We start from the raw sequence: 23328 nt of genomic DNA, 5'->3' as shown, positions 1-23328 counted from the left end.
GTCTAGTGAGATGTCGTCATATCTCAAAATGGGTGTTGGAGTGGTTTAGATTGCCTGTCTGTTCCTACTGTATGGTCTCCACAATTTTCATCTTGTTACTGCGTCCTTAACTGCTCGAAAAGCTTCTTTGCTATTGTAAAGCAGCATTCCTCACACTCATGTTTTTATCTATTGTTTCACGACACTTTGAAAATCAGTTCATTATTACTTTTTTCTTCAACCTTGGTGATGGTGCTTAGGGCCCAATTCAAATAAATGAGGGAGTGCTTCTTGGCCATTTTGTACATTCTCTTCACCTGCAAGCAGAGGTCACTGTCACTGTCTTGGTGTGGAAGCTGAGAGACCTGCCTTGCCATGCATCTGCAGGAGAAATTATACCATTCCTGTGTGATTTTATTTTCCCACTTGTAGAACAAGGGTAAACAATGTTTCTTCACCTCTCTAAAATGTTTTCAATGCCACAGATGGAAGAATTAAACAAGACCTAGCGTTGAGAATAAGACAGTCTGGGTGTTACTTTGCAGCAAACAAAACTTGTTACCAGACAACTGGCAGTTTGATGGAAGAGAAGGAAAAGTGGGTAGAGATGTTCCTGGAGATGAGTTTCTCTCTGGATTTTGAGGGAAGTTCAGAATGGAAAGGTTGAGGGCAACCTGCATGCTGTCACCTCCCTTTGTCTAAATTACACCTAACCCCAGTCTCTTGGCACTGCTGATTGATCAGAGACAGCTCCACGTGGTGAGAGCTGGAAGACTAGGTCCTATCTGCTGCAGGCATGCCCAGCCTCCAGCTGCATAAAAAGCTGTAGTGTAATAACTATCTCTGTCCACAGCGTTGCATCCCACGTCTAACGTAGAATGCTTGGCCCTTTAGAAGCAGGAGGTAGGAAAAAGGGCACCGTAGTTTTCTTTGTCTGTTTGGCAATTAACCATTCACTGGCTTTTTTTGTTGTAACATGCACTTCCTCTCTTGTTTTCATTCAAGCTTTGTGCACCATGGAAATTAATGTGGAGAAAGACAAACAGACAGGAGAGACCAAGATTGTCTCTGCTTCACCTGTTGGCCCAGATGAGGCCCATCAAAGAGGATTCAAAGTCTATGATGATGGTACCAAGGTAGTCTATGAGGTTCACTCTGGTGGCACAGTGGTAGAAAATGGAGTACATAAATTAAGCTCAAAGGACGTAGATGAACTTATGCAAAAAGCTGGACAATCAAGTGTAAAAGGAGGAGGGTATGAAACAATGACTGTGTCAGACAGAAACGCGGTAGCTGATGGAAACCTTAGCCATATGAAGGAGCAAATGCTCTTCAAGGAGGCAAAGCTGGAAATGGTACACAAACCCAGCAAAGGGCATGCTGTGAACCCTCAGCCCCAAGACAAACCTTGCGGTGGCAAAGCCCTGGAGGCCAGCGCAGATCAGCCGGTGACAATGATATTTATGGGCTACCAGAACATCGATGATGAAGAGGAGACGAAGAAAGTGCTGGGTTATGACGAGACCATCAAGGCAGAGCTGGTCCTGATCGACGAAGACGATGAGAAGTCGCTGCGGGAGAAGACAGTGACAGACATCTCCACCATGGACGGGAACGCCGCTGAGCTGGTCTCTGGCAGGCCCCTGTCAGACACGACAGAGCCCTCCTCTCCCGAGGGGAAGGAAGAGAGCCTGCCCTTGGAAGCTGCCCCAGGTACACAAAAGAAAAAGCGCTGTCAATGCTGTATTGTCATGTGAACACCTCCTCCTTCCCCGCTCCGGGCAGCTCCTGCTCCACCACTTACCTAGACCTCACTCTCCTTCTAACTGCAATACTGTGAACTGGAAGTGAATGCCTCCATTGCCTTGCAGTTGGGTTGCTTTGCTTTCTAGTTCTTCATGAAGAGGAACGCATGGTTATTTTCCCATCAAACCTACTATTTGGGGCTTGGGGAGGGATTAGGGGGAGTTGCTTCTTTTTGTTGTTGTTGTTGGGGGCTTTTTTCCTTAATATTGCAGAGTGAGAGATAAATGGGAAAAGGAACACATCTTTTCATATTTATTTTATTTTTAGATATATATTATATATATAATTAAAAAACTTTTTACAGTTTTCTTTGGATATCTGGCAGGCTTGATCAGATTCCTAGGATTTCATGGGAGTCTGAGTTTCACAGTAGCCAGATATGAGAGCCTTAAAAAATGTTCCTTCTTTTTTGTAAGAAAAATCACACTTAAACATTATTTTATATTTTTTATTTCTTGGGGGAAGGCTTGGGTCATTTTACTGTTTTAATTTGCTAAAACTCAGACAAGTCTTTCCCAAAAAGTTTCCATATTTTTGTTTTATAGTAACTTTCTACTTTAGTTCGCGGTTTCAGAAAAACCCATCAGCCATTTCTGCTTATTGGTGATACCAAAAGTGGACCTTAATTATTCTTTCTAGAAAAATGTATGAATGCTGATTTTGCCTTATATAAATCTTCCAGATTACAGTATTGTATGTGTACCTCATCTCCCCCAAATTACAGTTGAAATTAACTTGACATGAAAAAGATGCAGCTGTCACACCAACTGAAATGGAGTCACTGATCTAATTACTTGCCTTTCAGTAACTCTGCCAATGTTTATACATGAAGTTTTCCTGCTGAACTCCAGTAAATGAAAGATATTTGTTTCGATTTCTTTACAATATAAATGAAATTCTCTCACAGTCTGACCCTGTTCCCGCTGGATTCAGTGACGAAATTCTCAGTGCTGGGAATGGGGGTAGGACAAGAGTTTTATTTTGGAATTCTTATGGAGGTGTAGTTTCTCACAGAGTGTACCTCCAGTGCACCTACGTAATGACAGGTATTGGGTCTGACCCTGCCCTGCTTACCCAGGTGAAACTTCCATGGAGGCCCACTGGAGTTTTGTCCGAGCAGCTATTTTGGGAGGATATCCTACAGCTGCAAGGCTAACATTTTCAAAAACTGCTGGTGGTTTTGGATGCTTCATTTTCTGGTGTGGGACACTTTGAAGGAGCCTGATTTCCAGTAAATTTTTCTTCATCTGCCCTCTGAAAATCAGGCCTTTTAAAAACAACTCAAGGTGAAAACGTAAAAAGGAGAAAGCGTCCAAAATCAGTAGATATTTCTTTGTTTCTTGGTCGTTTGATTCTTCTAACTACAATGAAAAAGCAGCCAGCTTTTTCATGACAAGATATTATGAGCCTGATTCTTGTCTCACACTGGTTTTGCTTAAGTGTAGCTTCACTCTCTCTAGTGAAGTTAGTCTGGATTTATAACTACAGAAGTGAGACTAAAAATCAGGATTTATATTTTCTGATAGTGCTAAAAAGTACTGAAGATTATTTTGAAGTGTCTTTGAAACTATCAGTCTTTAAAAATGAGTAAGAGCAACTGAAAAACAAAATAAACAAGTAAAAAGAAAAAAAAAAAAGGCCTCCTTTCAGTCTGAGGTGGCTCCTATGATATTTCTGTTCTTTCTTGGATGGTGCTTTTACTGCATTGTTAGTTCAGAGCATCCAATTAAACAGAGTTCTTGCTCTGTACTCTTTTCTTTCTGTGCCAGTAAAAAAGACACTCGTTCATAATGGTGGTGATATGAGGCACATAGAAAGCATACACACAAAGAAAATGCAAAAGGCAGTTCCTGCATTAGGTCAGTCAGCCATCAGTATGGAGCTGGTCAATGGAACTTCTCACCACTGCTCAGGTGACAGTCAGAAAAAAGAAAAAAAAAAAAAGGCAAGCAGAGAGTAGAAAAAGACAGCCACATCTGTATGATACCTGCAGAAATTTTGCTGGGCTACACATCTGCCGCAGTGGTCAGATTTAACAGACTTTGCCACTCTCCCTCCACCTCCCCTGGGGGCTTTTGGATGGGAGAAGGACCAAACTCACCCACAGAAGCCCTGCACACCATCCCTTGACTCAGGCTTAGGCAGTTAAGTTTCATCAAAGGGAGGAACAGCTGCGGAGCCCTGAGTTGTGGCAGCAGGTCTGGTGGCTGTTTGTTGGAAGCTAGCAGCCTGTGTTTGGGGTTTTTTTTAATTGGGTTGTATGGGGGTTTTTGGTTTGGTTTGGTTTTTTTCCCCAGGAACGCTAAGCTTTTACAAATCTCAGCATTTCTTGAAATGAGATCCTGAGTTTTCAGCCCCAGGGTGGCCTGGCGAGGCAGTCCCCAGGCACGTGTAGGACCCCAAGGCACTACAACAAAAGGGGTGAAGACCTTTCCATCTCGCCCCCACCCCGTGAGCACCACGGGACCCGGGCGCGCTTCACAGTAGTTCTCACCCTGGGGCCTGTTCACCTCACCAGTAATCCTCAAAAACAAATCTTCCGGCCATCTCCTCCTGACCCGGCCGGTCATCTCGTTGCTCACCACCTTTTCCTCTCCAGGTGTGATGCTGCCTTCACGGCCACCCTGGCCTCCCAGTGTCTTCCCAGTCAATCTTCCCTTGCCGCTCTTCTCCCCTTTGGACATTTTTTTTCCCAAAGTCCTCTGCTCGGGAAATTTGGGGTGTCGTCTTTACCCTAACCCACTCTGTCCACGCATCTCTTCAGCCATGTGCTCCCCTGTCAGATGACCTTCTGGTTCAGCACAGGCTCAGCATTTTGGGGATGACTCCCTCAGCGGCCAGCTTTGGGAGATGCTTGCTGGGGCTGGGACCAGAACATGTCTGAGACCAGTGCACCATCCGCAGCACAACATGGCGGGGAGATGGTGGCGTACAAGAGTCCAGAAATGGCCCTTTAGTGGTTAGAAGTAGAGCACAAGCCTTAAACCTTAAACCTGCCAAATACCTACTGCTCAGTACTTGTAGCTAACATTGAGTGCCTAGGAAGGCCAGTGTTTTTTATGTGTTCAGAGGGTTAATGGGCCCCAAAAGATCCAGAAAAGCTACATGTTTATCTGCATAGGGTTTGTCTTTACGGGTCAAAGCCAGTTGCATGTCTGAGGTCAGGACATACACAAGACACGAACAAATCGGTCTGAACTCAGAGGGTCTTAGCTACATCAGCTGAAACACATTTACTCCAATCATCCTCCTCCGCAAGGGCAGCAGCTGTGCCTGGGCATCACCATGTCCCTTACAGCCATTAGCCTGAAGCCAAGTAACATGAGAATTCAAACACATTAGCCCAGGCTGACGAATGTAAAATGGTTTTCCAGGGGTGTTTTGGGCTTCGAAGGGGTTGGTTTTCCCCTTGCCCTCAGATAGGAATCTGCCTGTGGAAATTCATGCACAATCAGGCATGAAGGAAGAGGTCCGCTCTACGATCCAGCAGAGAGAGATTTTTGTAAGGATCATTGTGGGAGAGTTTTTTTGTATTGTTTTAAGCAAACTCCCTGTCTGTTTAACTTATGCCATCACACATACGTTTTCAATTTCAGCATGAGGGAATACAAAAAAGTAGAGTCAGAAACTGGTTCAGTGATAGTATTTTGCCACAACAAACTGCTCGCCTTAACTTTTGTAAGAAAAACAAAAACAAAAAAAAACCTCTTTTCAGTGTATTTTTTCCTAGAGTGGGAAAAAGTAACCTATGAAACTTTTTTATATTTTGTATTTTCTAAGTTTCTACGAACCCACTTTCCATGTCGTCCCTCATTTACATTCAGGGACTGTTTCTTTTGCAAACCACTGCATTTTACTTCCATACTTTCTTTTTAATTTCTTAACAGAAGAAAAATACAAATCATAAACCACAGCATTATGATTAGTGGCTAGGCAATCTCTTTTGATTACAAGGATATCAATACAGAAAGAAAAGAATTACAGGGTTGTTTTCTTTTTTTAATTTCCCGTGGCTGATGTACTGTATGGTATATGTTTACAGAACTCCTCTGGTCTGCCTTTGTGATGTTATCTAAATGAATGACAAAGTAGGTATGATGTGCCATTTGACAGCTTGCCTTAGCACTCTTGGGTTTCCTTCTTTTTGTACCTTTCTTTTCCTTTTTTTTTTTTTTTCCAAAAAGTGCAGGCTGTATTCCAAAGCTGTATAAACACAACATTATCTTTCAATCCCCAGCAAGAGAAGTGTGCACAAGCCCTTCTCTGTGAAGCATACCTCTACCAATGCAATAGAAGACATCAGCCCTGCAAACAAAAACGCATACGCCTAATTCTGGTGTGTGTAGACCTATTTCAGTCAACAAGACTACTCACAGCAGGAATGTGTATAGGTGTCTGCAAGATCAGGGCATGAATGATTAACACAGGGTGTAGTTTGGGTGTTATTTGTGTACCTGTACTAATTTTATGCGCTGCTGAGTTTGCCCAGGGTGGTGTAATCCTGGAGGCTAACTCTGAGCATTGCTACTTCTGCTGAGAAAAACACAGAACAAAATCTTGCTTAGCATCTGGTGGATCAGATCCTGAGTCAGCATTGCTACCACGTCAGTGGTATTCATGAACAAATATTAAGTGGGACTTCCCTGATAGCTAATATATTAGTCCTATGCTGTTCTACCTAAGTTCACTACTGATTAAAATTATAAAGACACAACACATTAATCAGAGCAGAAAGATAGCATAAGGAGTTGCTAGAGAAATAAAAGGTGTTCTACCTTTTGATTTAGCCTAACATCCAAATGGCATACTTGGAAAGTAAGTGGGGATATAGTAGAAAACCTAGTATTTTACATTTGTGTATTTTTTTAAGGAATAAATATTTTTGTAATGAGATACAAACCCTAAATGGGAATTGAGTTTCTGAATATCATCCTACCCATGACATTGATCCTTTGAACTTTTTCATACGTTTATGACAGTGCCCATCTTCTTGGGATCTTTTGTAGGCCGAACCACAATTTTCTCCAGGAAGCAGGATCACAACACTTTTTAAAGAGTACAGTTAGAAGAGTAGAATCCAATATACCTGCTATGAACATAGCTAAATAAGTTCATTTATTTCACAGAAAAAGGTGGACCTATGCTTTCTATAGCTAGACAAACTTCTGTGTCTATAAAGCCAACACAGTCAGCAATAGCTACCTACTTTCAGTAGAGAGGTATGGCTAAATAGGAGAGCTATATGTTTTTTCACTTTATCATGCTTTATCCAACATGAGATTTCAAAATGAAAGAGATGATGCCACTGGAAAGAGTAGAACAAAACCATTTAGACAAAGCAGAGGATTTTCCCACAGGCTGAGATGTGATGTCTTTATTTTTTTCTAAACTCAGTTCCAACCAGTTCTCTCTGTCTATTAGAAAGTTTATGATTTGCTCAGATTATGTTTCATGAGCTTTCTGGGCAGCAAGACTAAACTTGAGTTCTGAGCTTAATCAGATGTCGCAGGCTGTGACAATATCCAACAAAAATGTAGACTGTAATTTTTGTATGTAAAAGAGAAAGTTGTATAAAATGGCTGAATTTATTAAGTTTAGAATATAAATTGATTGTCATCTAGTCCAAAGAGAATATAAATCCAACTTGTAATATAAACTTATAATAATAACTTAGCTTGTAAATAGTGACAAGGGTGCATGAAGTTCTTAAAAATGTCCCACTTACATTTAAAATCAAAGCATTATAAAACTGAGCCTTTTTCCTCATGGGTTCAAAGAGTCTTGCAAAATCTATAGCTTTTTTTCCTGTGGTGGTTCCACTTAGACTATTCAGCACATTAAGAATAGGTCAGTTTTTTAAGGGCAAACTTGTTGAGAATTCCGGCCCCCTTCCTCCAGTTTGCAAAAACTTCTCATGTTTTGAGGGTTTTTGCTGTTGTTGTATTGTAAATCTTTCCTGCAATTGTTTCCCAAATTCTTCTGAAAGGAGAATTTAGGGGTTTGTTTTAAGAATTAATCTACTTCAGAAACTGGACAAAAAAAAAATTATTTCAGAATTAGCTAAGTAACTCAAGTCCACCAGTTCAGGTATATTTGTAGGTTTTTAACTTGCATTGATATGTTTATGATTCATACCTGAATTTAGACCTTGCATATCTATTCAGTAGGTCTGTAAGACCTAAAGACTTGCCCATGAGCATAAAATTAAGCACTCAAGAGCCCCTTTTTAGTTCAATGGTATTACCCAAATAAGTGAAATTTAAGCACATGCACAAATGCTTATAGGGTTTGGTCTTTAAACAATATGCTACAAGCAAGGCTTATGCTGCTTTAACTGTGTCTTCTCATTCCTTTAATTAGATAGATTTTTAAATGGTGGTGTGAAACTGGTGCACTTTTCTGCAGAGAGGTGTTTAGAGCATGGTCTCTTTGGTGACTGTGTTTGAAAGTAAACAAACAGCCCACAGTGAACTCTCAAAATTCCCAGTCCCTGAAGAGCATGAGGGTGAATTTCATACCTGCACAAAAAAAACCAAAAACAAAACAAACAACACCACACCATAAAAGAGGCAGTGTAAGATTTCTTCCAAATGTTTCACGTCTGCCCCAGGCTCTGCCTGTCCTCTGTCTCTGTACTTGCTCGTATTCTGGACACCACTGGTCAGCGGCTCCTTTTTCCCCCTCTGCTTCCCTTTTTGTGGTCTCCTATGAGCAAAGATAAGGGGGGAAAAAAGAGAAATCGGAGTAAAAACCTCACCTCAGGTCTGTTGGCATGAGTCCCAAGTGAAAAGGAGTGACAGTACCCTGTCCTCCACATTTGGACATCTTCCTGCATTTTCCTAGATTCCTAGGGCAAGTTTTATACTAGAGAAGTGCCCTCCCTACCTATTCGTCTGGGAACCCATGGGTTGCCCAAACAGTGGGTTCCACTAAAATCCTTCTATTTAGCTAAATCTGCTGTTTCTTTTCCCATTGTTGTGGGAACACTACCAGGCCAATATGAGCTAGATATGCCCAAGTGAATAAATATCTAGATCATATCTATGAGCTAGATATGCTTAAGTGCATAAAATATCGGCATCCAGAAACCACTTATAGAAGGCAAGCCACCCCCTAACTGTCAGGGTAAAGGAGCCAGGAGATAATGTGAACTTCCCCACAGACTGATCCAGCACGTGAAGACATTCTCAGTAAAATTACCTGCCAAGAAGCTACTGGTATCCCTCCAAGTTAATGTGCCAGTCAGAGAGAGGCAAACTCAAAAATAAAGAAGGCTTTGTGCGACCTTATAAAATGCCAATTGAATGTGGTGCTTAAGCTCCACTGATCTTAAGCACTTGTTTGAAGTGTAACACATACTCAAACACTGTGCTGGTTAGGGGTAGCCTTGAGGATATGTTGAGATTGGCCTGTATCTATGGTTAAGGTGCTTTACTGATGATAGGCTCAAATTTTGTCCCCGTTATTTTGCAAGTATAGATGTAGGCACGGCTAAGGGGCAGATACAGGAGATAAATCCATTTGAAAGATTTTTGCTTTTCCAGTGGCCTCTGAGTGCAGCAAAGGTAGCCACACAAGAGCAGGTCAGGAGAAAAGCCAAGAACACATTTCTGAAGGTATCCTGCCCCTCCGGACTACAGTCACTCCATAGATGATTGACTCTTCATAGGGGTTCAAGAAAATGTTGTGTAAAATGCAGCTTTTATGGTGAATGTAGGTTGTGGTTGAGATTTTTTTTTAAGCTTTAGTCTCCCACTTTCTTTGTGAGCTAATGTAAATAAAATCCCATTTTGTTGGGGAAAAACTGCTGTGCTAACACTGGATTAGAATTGCTGGGGATAGCTGCTGTACTTTGTAACCTGAAGTGTACTTTTTTGACTGTTATGTTTTTTTCTTCAGATTAAAAAATGAGTACAAAAAAATAAAAATAAAAACCAAGAACACTGCCAGCAACAGCCATGCTGTAACTGTGGCTTCTCTCTCTTTTTTTTCTCTGTACAGTATTACTAGTAAATAAATCTGCCTTTTCACTGCGCCTACTTCTGTGTCTTTTTACTGTGTTTCTCTCTAACTACCACTCTTCAAGATGTTCTGTGATCTCAAGGATATACTGCACTGGAGCTGCCTCTCCCACTAAAAGAATTACAGTACTAACTCCACACTTGGGGTTTTTTTTCCTCTTTTCTCCACTACTGTGCCCTGCTGCTCTGACTATTATTTTTATTAGATGCTTCAACACGTATTAACTCATCGTACCTGTTACTGTCTCATTTCTCTTTTCCCTTTCCTTCTCATGTGATACTTTGCCAAAGCATATTGTGGACCCGGTTGCTCTAGGATCACATAGCATCCTTCCATATTCACAGAAGATGAAGGACTGGTTCTGGTCAGCGGGGCAGTAAGTCCACAGTCAACTTATTTCCTAACCGAGGAAAGTATTCCATACAACATATGTATTCCTCCAGAAATAATCACTGAAGAATTTGAAGACTGCCAAAAAAATCAGTGTGCAATTTTCCTGCTTATCACAGATAGTGTCCTCTGTATTTCAGGACTGAAAGGAGCTTGCCATAGTCTGACTTGACAGGAAAAACAAAAAAAACCAAACCAACCAAACAAACAAAACCCAACCAAACCAACAAGCAAAACCCACTCATGTATTTTTTTTCCCAAGATATTGTATTTACCTGAGCTTAGAATCATGATAGGATGGGTAACATAGCCAGGCATCATAAGCCTCCTTCTAAGAAATTTAAAAATTCAGCTTAAACTCAGCCATTTAAGAAATTCACCAGAAAATTCCCATTGCTACATATGCATTCTCCCTCTGCTCCTTTCACCCGGTAGCTATACAGATAAATGTGTAGGCACACACATATCTGTATCTGAACCATGCAATATGGCATATTTTAGCATCATGGAAGGGAAAACGGCCATGTGCCCTGCTTGACTGCTTTATAATTTAGTCTTGAAAGTTTTGCAGTTGGGGTTTCAAGTTGGTTTTTCTCTTACTTGTGTTCGAGTGACAGAAAGTCAACTTTGTCTGTCCTAGAAGACTCTGTGAATGGCTGGAGAACTGATACGTTTCTGTCACCAAAGGACTAGAATCAATTCAGCTGAGAGAAGTGATCATAACTATTTCAATTTCTTTGGTTTTGCAAAGATCTTCCTAATTCAGAAGGTGTGTTAACATGACAAAAGGAAAGATCATGACCCTGAGCTAACGGAAGTGTTTGTGTGAAGAACGTGAAATAACAAGGGCATTATCATAATTTAGTGCCTAGACACTTGGACATATCACATACATATTCCATTTGTTGGCGCACACCATAGCCTGTGACATACTCTTATTTTCATTCTACCTCATTTAATTGTATAGTCATGAGAAGGTTTTCAGATGAAAGCTCCTCCACTGCACAAAACTGAATAATCCAAGAAAACATCAAAGCCAGACTAGACAATTTTGATAGTGCTGTTGTTAGTAATCTTTCTGAAACAAAGTATTTTCATACATTCCCCTCTTTAAAACTCTAGGAAAAAAAAAGAAATTTTTTTTTTTTTCATTTATTTTTTTTCCCACCCTCATAGCATGTAGGAAGAAAGAAAACACTTAGCAGCTGATGAGATAGGATGGCACTCCCCTGAAAATCTTCTGGAGTGGTTCCCCAGAGGTCAGTGACTTAATGAAGTAAGGGCACATTCAGCATGTGGGGGGCCAGCCCTCTCACGTTTTTGTTCTTTCTCCTTTAATAGTTCTGTATCTTTCTGGTAACAGAAGGAAGATAGGTGCTTACTCTGAAAGTTCAACACTTGAGGTGTTTCAGTAGTTTGTCTGGGTGTAGAAGTGGAATAGCTTATTTTCAGACAGCCTCTTACTTCCCTGCAGTGCCCTTGCAACCTGCCCTTGATCCCTCAAAATTCATACCAACTCGGCAACACTTTGTGCTTCACACTACAATAATTCTGAGTTTACAGGAAGAAACCTCTAAGGCTGATAACTGTAGGAATGAATAACAAAAAGGGGACAAGAAACTAATAACATGTTTTGCTGTCCCAAGACTTCTATTTGCATTCCCCATCTGCGGCAAAAGCTCTGCTCAGATATCCATCGTACTGTGCAGAGTCATGTACCAATCCATCATAACTGCTCATGGGGAAAACACAGGCTGATCCTTAAAGGAGTTTACAAATCCACAGAATATGGCACAGATGTGCAAAACATTATCCATATTTACCCATGACAGAAAAACTACCTGCTTCTTCATCACAAGTGTCTACTTGACATTGACAGCCTTCTCAGATGACATAGGCAAGGAGACATTTGTGTAGGAGAAGAGTTTGCTGTATCCCACTTGGAGGAGGGAACGTCCCAGCAAATACCCCTTCCCCAACCACCCCCACCCCACCCCCGCCCCACCCCCAAAAAAATAGAGGGAATAATCAGCTGGCATAGAGAGATATTGAGTCACTGCAAATCAAGGGTAGGAAGTTGTGTTGCTGCACGGACACTGGCCTGCAAACCTAGGGACTCGGTTGCCTCACAAGGAAGGGAACTGGCTCCTACCTTTTATATGCAGCAGCTCTTCCCAGTCTAAGCAATCTTGCTGGACTCACTGAACACTAATCAAGATGCTGGTCCGGGTCCCGGGAAACATCATTTCCAGTTGCTGCTGCTCCACGTGGTTCAGCATGACCTCACAAATAGTCCCCCATCTACAAAGGTATGCAGAGATGTCATTAGCCCCTTGATTTAGATGGAGACTGTAGGTAACTAAATACCTCTGTGGGTCCAAGTTTTTTCATGTCAGTTTTACATCTGTAATTTAGGATAATTAGCCCTACCCTGCCTCATGGGGCTGTGGTGATGAGTCTGTTAGTGTCTTTTGCAAGACTGCAAGAATGTGGGGCATACTCTGGGTACACAGCATCACAAAATGTCTTCTTACTGTTACAGTTTTTGGAGAGGTTCTGCTTATAATGCCACTGCCAAAACAGAAGAAGGATAAGCTATGTTGCAATCAAAACAGGCCGTTCACAGCGGTCAGGCATTTTGCTGGGAATGATGAGTTTGCTGTGATTTAGGAAAAAAAGGATGCAGCAGTAGGACGTTTGGTTGCTTGTAGGTGAGAGAAGAAAGGGAGAACAGGTGGAGGGAAAAAAAGATGAGTGGAAAAATGGGTCACTTTCTCATAGGTGACAAACCAGTTCAACTTCTTTTTTTTAGTATTTCGTAGCGTGTAATGCATCACTGGCTACAGATTCCCTCCAGCTATAGATGAGTCTGCTCTGGCACTGGCAGCAATATGGTAGCTCTGAGGGGCAGCGGGGAGTTTGTTAAGCTAATTAGGCCTGCTGAGAAGGAGGCTGACTATTCGCTTGAGCATAGCCCCATGCTAAAATGACTGTACTGCTCTTCAGCTTGTGTGGTTACTTCTAGACAACATTGCAATGTGGATTGTAAGCATCTTCAGGCTCAAAAGGAAGGATACTGTTTAACATCATCAGAAGGTCTTGATCATTATATTTCACTGGAGTGTGGTACATATATCATTCAATTTAAAGCAAATGAGATTATTTAGCCCTGACAATTTTTTAAACAGATTGTTGTGCTACTCAGTTTTTCTTATATGGTAGGACGTTTCTTCTTAACACATTGCACTAAATTATAGAAGCATCTTTATTGCTGGAGAAATAGGTGTTCATAGACAAAATGGTGGTGAGACAGAATAAATGCTTTCTTCTGCTGACCAACGTAGGCAGTTTTATATTGTTAGGTATGGTTAAGTTACCAGGGAGAGGGGGTAAAGTGATGAAGCTGTTTAAATACTATGTGCAGTTGCACACTGAGAACAGGGCAGACATCTGGAAATTCTCCACTGCTGCTATTTCAGTCTGGATTTTTTGTTACAGAAGCTGAAGGTCATCAGGGGTTTAGTAAATCAGGACAGTTAACCAAGATAGATGGTTTCCACTTACACCAGCCTGGGAAGAGAACAGCCCTTAACTTGAAAGAAGTCATTCCTGTTTCTGCTGCTACAACTTGTTCTGCAAATCTAGTGTTATTTAGGGTCCTTTTTGAATCTCTAGCTCACGGAGTCAAGCAATTTGGAGAGAGGCTCTGCTGTCATTTAAAAGAGACAAGAGCATCAATAGTTTCTGGGCTTCATAGTCAAGGATGAAATCTGGAAAATACTTGCTCTAGCTGCACACACAAGCCCTGCAGAGCTGTGATACTCTGGGTCCCCTTCTCTGGAGTATTTAAGAGAGTACAGACACTATTCTTAAACACTGTTGAACACCATGAGGAAATTATAATAAGACACATGGAAACGCTACCTAAAGATAACACATTGTTTATTTTCTTCACTCGTTTATATATCAGGATTTAGAATTCACAGAGCTGGAAATAGTGTGATTGTTTTACTGATTTATCTTCACAATGTGCCAAACCTTTGGCAAATATAAACCTATCCACAACCCACCACAGAGGCTGTAGCCTGCCTGTGTCCATTTTATCTACTCACTACAACTCCTACAGAGGAAACATCAGGGCTGAAAACTGTACACAATGTTCAGACTATTTAAAAGCTGTAATTGAAAGTGGAAATAAAAGGAAAGCAACTGTTTTAACTTTCATCCAGCATCAAGAACGGTCCTCCTCTAATCCATAGGCTAAAAGGAATTAAATCCAGTCTGATGTCAAAGGACAACTTTCACAGCTTAACAGCTGCAAATACTGCAAACAGGGCCATCAAGCCCCCTAGAAAAAAATACACATGTGCTTTCAGGTTGAGGACCTTACACCCCGAGCCAGTTCGGTGAACTCAGAGTGCCTATGTGGGAAGACAGCCAGGACAGACATTTGCCACAAAGCACCAGAAATAAAGTATTGAAACTAGTTTGAAAAACCCTCTCCGATGCAATAATATCTTCAAAGACAGGTCCCTGAGTGCCAGAAAGATTGCAGGCTGTAAATAACCAGTCCCCAAAAGAGAAAATCAGGGAGGGGAGCACAGACCCTGATCCAGACACCAAAAAAGCACACCCAGCTTAGTCTGAAGAAATGCACTACCTGTCACCAGCAGCATTGGAGAAGCAACTGTTTTGTCTTTTATAAGGAAAAAAAAATAGCACATAAGCAAGATCTTCCCTTCAGAAACGGCTCTGCTGTGGACAGAACTTCAAATAGCAAACCTGCTTACAGCAGCAAGAGCCAAACAGGGGTCGAGGTTCCAGTTACGCTCCCTGCGGTACCTGGCATGTACCAATATTACCCACTGTAAAAGCACATGACACCCCAACAAGTTCCAGCCTTAATTTTTGTCCTATCTGTTCAGTCATTTTCAACTATGTACTACTACGTTAAGAAACATTTGGCCAGAAGTATACATAAAAAAGATTTTTTTTTCAATAATAAATGGTTAGCTTAGTGAATTATGGTGATACAGGTTGTTGAAACCTATGTTGTTAAACTAGGTGAGAGGAAAAAAAGTCCAGTGAAAAATAAAGGATACTTCCAGAGAACAGACCTATAAAAGATAAGTTAGTGAAAAACATGATCCTTCTACTACTTTTTTAATGCCCAGGAATGGCATTTGCCCTGACAGAAAAGAACAAGCCACATGCTTGAATTTAATAACATGGGTAGCCACATTTACTTCCATGGGTCTGCCCACGCCATCCCATTTCATGGGCTTGGAAACCAACCATGTATGGTCCCTACAGAGCATCGGTGGCCAGGATGGTGCTGGGCAGGAGAGGGAAGGAGGCAAATATTATTGCTGCATGTTCTTCCATCTGAAGGAGGCTGAGAACAATGTCATCATTAGAGCAAGGTAAATAATATTGTTTTGATTCACTGGTGAAAACAAATAGTCAAAAGCAGAGCAGGGGATTCTGCCATGCTGAACCCAAACTGAAACTTTCTGAATCGACTGGTTCTTTAAAAACAAATGTGTTTTTTGTTTTGTTTTCAAAATCGGAAGTTTCAATCCCAACTGGAGGCACTTCCGAAAACAAAACAGACAAAAAAAAATCCCAAAACAAATTAAAATCCCAACATCTCATTTGGAATACATTACAAATATTGCTTTGACATTACCAGAACACTCCCTTCAAATTTTTCTGTCTAAAATTATTAGTGGAATTCAATGTGATTTCATCCTCTCAGAGCTCATTTTTTTTTCCAGAAATTTGCTGTTCAGATTCAAGAAGAAAGGGAAAAACTCATTTGGTTCCAGCCAGCACAGCACTCCTAGCTGCAGCCTGCAGGGCTGACAATGTGATTTCAAGTCAAGTATGTGTGATAATGAAAAGGTAGCCATGGGCAACAGACCCACAGCTCTATGTTGTCAATACCGGACGATGCTCCTTTCTCTGCTCGCCGTGGCCAGATCTCTGATTTTCCCTTCCCTACCACCTCTTTCCCTTTGTCCACACACGTATTTGCACAGCACTCCTTTGAGCCCAGCTGCACTGCATGGGTGTCACAGAAGCAGAGAGCACTCTGATCCAGCTTGATGCTCGCACCAGAGAGGAAGACTCAGGTCTAACATCCATTGCCATGCACTTGAAGACTATTACACTCTTTAGCAGATGGTAAAGCTTCTCAAGAGCAAACAACTGATGGGGAGCAGTTGCTATTACAGAACTCAGACTCCTCCAGACAAAAATCACCCTTCCAGTGCTCTACGTGCATCTTGAAAAACCTAAGCAATACTGACTTCTGTAGGAAAAAGTGTTTCAAGACAGATGTAATGACTTATGCCAAAACAAACCTTCCATTTCTCACTTCTACTGCATGAAGTAAGGAAAACTCAAATCAGGTAGTAGAGGTTGAGGCAAGAATGTAAGATGTTTGTGACAAAAGGATCGTATTGAAAAAATGTCATGCAGATCCCCTAGCCCTTAGAGAGGTCTCAGAGATGAGACGCAATCAGGGAGGTATTCTCCAGAGAGAAGAACACAGTCTTAAAGCCAGAAACTTTTCAGATCTGGTCACTGCTCAGAGGCACCGGTCTCCCCATCCCTTGCTCAAGTCACCTGAGCTCTCTCCCTCAATATATCCACTGTCTATTTTTCTCAGGTAGAGACACTGAGCGTTTTATGATAGCAATGTAAGTGTTAATTAGCATTTATAGGGACTACCTCCAGTAGGTTGTAAAGCAGTTCTTGTGGCTTCTGCTTGTTTCAATACGAATAATTAACACTGAATACAACAGTTACCAAGAATGAGCTCTGTTCAATTATTTTTTTCCTTGAGGAGAAAGCCTCTCTTGAAGAAAATCTATGTGTTTTGGCAGAGGTAAGCTGGCACTCTCTGTCTGTATAAACACACGGTGCTGTGTAAGTGTCAATACCACTACAAGACAATTCAAGGTCCATGTGTTGATTGGTCATATGAAGAGGCTAGATTAGAAAATTGCCCCTGGCACTGGCCAGGAACAGCATTTTCTCTCTATTAAAGTAAAGTGGCATCAGTACTCCTCAGCAGGCTGTAAGATGGGTCATTTTTTTTGTAGTTCAACACACCTGAAGTCCCCCTCTGGTTCTTGCAGTGGGGGTCAGCAAAGACACAAAGGTGCCTACTTGGGCAAGGCATAGGAGACATCCCCAACCTCAAGTGAGCTGATGGCAAGTCAGGTGAGCAGAAACTGGACCTACTGGTGGAAGGGAGTCCTGTGAGAGGAGAAAAGGGGCAATATTTGTAGCTTTTCTATGCTCCGTAGGAGGCAGAGGAGCATCAGGCAGCACAATAAATTGCAGGTGGACTAAGAGCAAATTCTTCACAGCACTAATGCTGAACATGGGGTCTGGGCTCCAGCCTGCTTTGCAGGTCCATCAGGGAGACCTCATGTCATCTACAAATCAGAGTCTTTCTTTTCTGAGAGCAACCAACACGTCATCTAATGTGCAATAAATAAAAAGTCAACAGGCAAAAGTAAACTTGGGAAACTCACTGGAAGCTTGCTTTTGATAAATTTTTTGTACCGCAGCCTATTGCAAGCCTTTCTTAGCTCAGAACTAGCACAGCCCAAACACGGGTCTTCTGTCCCTGTAATTCAGAGCAGAGAGGAACATTGGCCACAAAGATCAGGAGCCAAGCCAACCCCCAAACTTCAGGACTAGGCAAAGCACAGGTTTTGCCCAAAAGTGAGAGACAGCCATATGATTTGGAGCTGGATCTATGTTGAGGCTTCCCCAGAAAATGGGTGAGCCAGCACCTCTGGTTTGGTGTGGATCCATCAGTGTCATTTGTGCAGGGCTGTGCTGTACTCAGCATTATGTCCACATCATGCCCACTATCAACCAGACCTGTAGACAAAGATGAAGTGCTTCCCTAACATTAACTTCAAACACAGAACATCCAAACTTGACCTAGACCAATTCCCAGACTTAGATGTAAAACGTCAGCTTCAGCCGAATAAAAATGATAGCATTCAGGTCTCCAGTTATAAACTTGCCTCCCATTTGCTGTTTAGGTTTAAAAATAGTCTCTCAATTTTGTCTTGAAGGCTTCAAACAATTTCAAAGTTTGCATTGGTTTTATGCTGGATTCAGAACTGGGCTGAGTTTGACCACAGACCTCATAGTTATAAATAGTTTTATACTTGCAGAAATTGTGACTCGTGTGTGTGTGTGTGCTTATGTGTGTGCAGACAACTCCCCTCTCTCCTGACACAACAAATACAGACTTGAGTTTATGAAAAAATATTTGATATTAATTCTAAACAGTTTATCCTTTTCTCAGTATTTGCCTTTGGGTTTTTCAAATTTATCAAATTTCAAGCTCACTGAGAGTGGACTCGCTTTTTGTTGTTGTTGTTGCTAATATATCACGAGTATCCTAGAATGTGTCAAGAATAGGGCAAAGGTGGGAAAAGTTCTGATGTCTCATGTCAAAAAGCTGGCCTCGAACCCTACATCTTACAAAATCTGATAAACTTTCAGCTGTGCAGTTCTACCATCTCTGGAAGCAGCAGCTGGAGTCTTGGCTCTACTGCAGTCAACAGAAGTCTTGTTCCTGATTTTTTGAGACCAGGATGCACAATGAATCTGTGTGTGTAAATCTCTGCAGGCCTGGATCCTAAAAAAAAATTAAATGGAAGGATGTACTACTTTACATAAGCCATACATTTAAATCAATATACTAGTATTACAAACACCTGCTTTCCATGGAGGGAGGTTAAGTTTAAAACAAAAGTCCATTCTGCTCCCATAAAGTCCTGAATACCCTGTAAAGCTTCCCGAAGTAAAAAAGCGTTTATAATTCTATGAATACAGTCAGTGTAGTGTATGCCTTTCCCCAAGTAAAGCGATATGAGAGTTCAGTCTGGACATCAAATATTTATGAAAAATATTTTTAAAAAAGAACTTGGAGTACAGCCATAAGGGATAATCTACTGAAGGTATGCAAGAAAACTTTACTTGGCATTTGTTTACTTCTTAAAACTCTGGATGTATAGACTTTAGCCTATGTGACTTGACCCACCTTCAAGATTTTGCAGTGACATTGGTGTATGCCTGGCTTTGAAATGAACAAGCTTAAATTCCAAAGCCTCTGAAAATACAAATTGTCCACATAAAAGTTAGGATGACATTTGGATTCGTTCTTATTACCACCAAAGCTGTGTGGTTTAGTACAAGTTCTTCTTCTACTTTTAGAGTTCCTCTTTTTCATTTGTATTTGAATCAAAATTGTCATTCGTACAGTATTGTGAATTAATGTATCAGTAAGATAGAGGGCAACATAGTCTGGTCTGCAGCGTATATAGATCTTAAGTTAAACAAGATTAACTCCTAGCAAAATGCATGGGGAATGAGGGGATGATGTATTAGATGCAGTAGGGCTGCTGCTAGGAGTGAACTCAAGGAATTAGAGTGTAAATAAAAACATCAGAACTGTTCCCAGAAACTGTTTAACCGAAAACTATTAGTATCATGAAAGTGACCACATTTCAGAAATAATATGTGGTTCCAGGACACTATAATTTTTGTTTTCAGATAAAGTAATAAACCCAAGATGGTCACACATGTGAGCCTTGGCTTGGCAGCTGACATGGTTTAAAATTAGACCTCCCCCAAGAATGATAACTGGTTTAATGACAACTTAATACAGCTAATAGCAAAGTGATGGCATCCTGTATTATAGCATGTGTGCCTTGTGCAACTGACTTAGTATGGTTGATTTTACTAAAATACCAAACAACCTAAGTATTTGTGGAATACTCCTCATTATTTCCAGGCAGTAAGTAAAGAATTGAATGGAAGTGGTCTTTAATACATGAAGTACAAAAGTTGCTGGAAGCTGTATTTTAACATCTAATGTGTATTTTAAGGCAAGGCAAAATTACTTTTTAAGTGTGAGATAGGCAGCTTCTCGCCATAGGAGTTAATGCCTTGTGACCATTCTGCAGAATAGGAGTTGGGATACTTTAAAATGCACTTCAAGTCACTCCTGGAAATTTGCTCTAAAATAATTCACGTTCTAAAATGCTTCTTAGGATCAGAAGCAAGATGAACTGGATTAAATTCCTGTGGTGCTACAACATAGTTTGCTGGTAAAAAACTCTTAAGAAAGCCATAAAATAGTTCAATTTCTCCTCCCTGAAAGACTGAAAGAATGGTAGCACAGTACTTAAAGGTAGCAGATACCCGCCTCCAGAGACAAGCATACTAGGACATCCCGTCTGGGTCACACGGAGTACTAGTGCTTGAAACTCTGCTGTCTCTGACTGAGGCTGCTTTTTGTGTATTTCTGATGAAAACTAACAGGTCATGCAGCTACACCAGCTAAAGCCATCCTTGTGATATTGCCCATTTTAAGTTCCTCAGCCCAGTGCACAACTAATAATATTTTCACCCAGCTCCAGACACTGCCGTATCTGATAACTTCACAGTCTTCAACGTAGTGAAATTTCACAGCATCCCATTAAGGCAGAGAACAGCTACCATTGTTCTATGAAAAATGGGGAACTGAGCTGGAAGGAAATAAAGTGGCTGCCTACAATGTGGGAGCCCAAAAAGTTTCTCAGAAACAAACATTTTCTGATGCTGATGTAGCTGTTCACTGTCACCACACATGCAAAAAGTTTCATCTCCATGGAGGACAAGTCATGAACAGAGAATCTACCAGGCGGGTAACTTCTCAGCTGCAGAGAGCCCCATTAAAAACCCATACACCCACAGGGTACTTCTGTGCCCAGGATGAGAACAATTATGGACCCAAAACCTCCTGTATGTACAATTACATCCCACCAGGTAACACTCTGCCTAGCAATGACCTAGCAACCATCATGAGGAAAGCATCTGCTGTCCCATAAGTGTGCAACATTGGCACTGGCAGCTGTTAGGTATGGAGACAAGTTATTTTTATTTTATAGACCAGGCTCTTTGGCAGAGTGTGCTTAGGCAGAGCTGAAGAAAGATTACCTGCTTTATGGCTATCTTTGTGCTGGTGCACTGATACAGGACTGGGGAGAAACGCCATGGCATTACAGAGTAGAAGCATAACTGTTCCCATTAGAGAGACGTCTTTTACTGCTTCCTTGTACAAGCAGCATTCTGACAATGTTTTTGGAGGGCAGAAAAAAACACAAGGACACAAATGTTATGTCTTCCTTTCTCTTTCTCTTTCTTTTCTTTTCTTTTCTTTTCTTTTCCTTTCTTTTCTTTTCTTTTCTTTTCTCTTTCTTTTCTTTTCTTTTTTCTTTTCTTTTCTTTTCTTCTCTTTTCTTCTCTTTTTTCTTTTCTTTCCTTTTCCTTTCTTTCCTTTTCTTTTCTTTTCTTTCCTTTTCTTTTCTTTCCTTTTCTTCTCTTTTCTTTTCTTTCCCTCCTTTTCTTTCCTTTTCTTTCCTTTCCTTTTCTTTTATTTCCTTTCCTTTTCTTTTGTTTTCTTTCCTTTTCTTTTCTTTCCTTGTCTTTTCTTTCCTTTTCTTTTCTTCTCTTTTCTTTGCTTTGCTTTGCTTTGCTTTGCTTTGCTTTGCTTTGCTTTGCTTTTTTTGCTTTCTTTTCTTTTCTTTTCTTTTCTTTTCTTTTCTTTTCTTTTCTTCTCTTTTCTTTTCTTTTCTTTTCTTCTCTTTTCTTTCTTGCCTTTCCCTTCCCTTCAATTTTCTTCAATTTTCTTCAATTTGCTGAAACATTCTGGTTACTCAGTCTCAACTAATGCACAGTTTTCCAGTGAAGAAAGTCAGTGGAAGTTCCAAGTCACTGATTTTCAGCAGGAGCACGTTCACAGAAGCAGGTGGGGCAATGAATATGCCTTAAACCACAGGAACCAGAGATGTCATTACACAGCAGCAAATGTAAAGTAATGTCCCACTTTACCAGGATAAGATTTACCTTTTCATTTTATAGCCAAAATAGAATAACAAATTACAAACCAGGAGCCATTTGGCAAACACTTGTCCATCAAAAAGGAAAAGGCGAGGAGCTCCCCAGGTGAAGACGAAGGGAGACTATTTGGTACTCCTTTAGTCTCCCTGCACTGTTTCTCAAATCCCTCACAGCTGAGGGCACCAAGACAGAAAGGAAAAGCACAAATGGTGAAATGCTAGCTTCCAATGCTTGTTCTCCAAATGTTTCTTTAGAGAATGAATATATTTTACCTTCTAATTCTAATCAAAGTTGGGCAACCAGCAGCAACTCTTGTAGAAACTCAAAATGTAGAGACCTAGCTCAGATTCAGGGAACAAGGATTCATAATCCCATTCCACTTAGGCTGCACTGAACAAGCCTCTGCTTGTATCTCCATCTGTTAACTTCCATCATGTATACATTAAGCCTTAGGCCAGACACTGTTTCTGAACTGTATTTGCATTATGTGGGAAACATCCCTGCTCATAAATTCTATTAGTTTTTAAAGTGTAGGCTTTAGGGTAGCATTGAAAAATTCATTTGACCATTGCTGTTTTCCAAATAGCAACAAAAAAATACATCTAAATTCAACTATTCACCTATTTCTGCTGAACATAGGAAAGCAAATTCAACCCTGATACAAACAAGTGACCATCTCGTTGACTTCAGTGGCCATTCAGTTTAGCTATGTCAAAGCTGAATTAGGCCTTGGGTCTCAAACTGTCTTGCCTGCTCTCGCCATCTGTCTTTCTTTGCTAACCTAATTCCTTATTAAATAGAGTGTCGACAGTGAACGTGAACCTATTCTGCTGATCCTTTCTCTGCAAGAAACATTGCTAGAGGCTAAAATTCCTGAAAGTTATGACTACTTTGACTGCCTTTGTTTCTGGATACTATGTGAGGTTCTTTTAAGGTGGCCTGAAATTCAGACTGTGAATGTTTATATTCCTGAGCATTCAATCCCTTTGCAGTCATATCTTAGACATTCAGAAATACTAAGCCATTTAGCAAATCATAACATTACATGGATTCATTGTCCATCCTCCTTAGAGGTTTCTGAACTGGTAGTGCTAAACATGGCAGTTCATATACCATGTAGATGATGATAGTGTTACACTGGAAAAAAAGAAAAAGAACAAAAAACCCAGACAGATAAATATCTACATGTTAACAAACTGATGGACAACA

General features: G+C 40.8%; 1 protein-coding gene across 5 annotated transcripts in view; it reads left to right on the top strand.

The window, feature by feature from the left end:
* Window positions 1–23328, top strand: part of PALM2AKAP2 (PALM2 and AKAP2 fusion) — a 271664-nt gene that overhangs the window by 124395 nt on the left and 123941 nt on the right. For 3 of the 5 annotated variants that reach the window (XM_065655375.1, XM_065655374.1, XM_065655373.1), the window contains one exon: window positions 985–1692. The exons of the other annotated variants lie outside the window; for them this stretch is intronic. In XM_065655375.1, the coding sequence (XP_065511447.1) occupies window positions 985–1692 (708 nt within the window). The remainder of the gene's footprint in view (window positions 1–984; window positions 1693–23328) is intronic. 5 annotated transcript variants of the gene reach the window in all.

The sequence above is a fragment of the Caloenas nicobarica genome, chromosome Z (assembly GCF_036013445.1).
Source record: "Caloenas nicobarica isolate bCalNic1 chromosome Z, bCalNic1.hap1, whole genome shotgun sequence".
NCBI classification, from domain to species: domain Eukaryota; kingdom Metazoa; phylum Chordata; class Aves; order Columbiformes; family Columbidae; genus Caloenas; species Caloenas nicobarica.
This window is presented reverse-complemented; position numbering and strand designations above follow the sequence as displayed.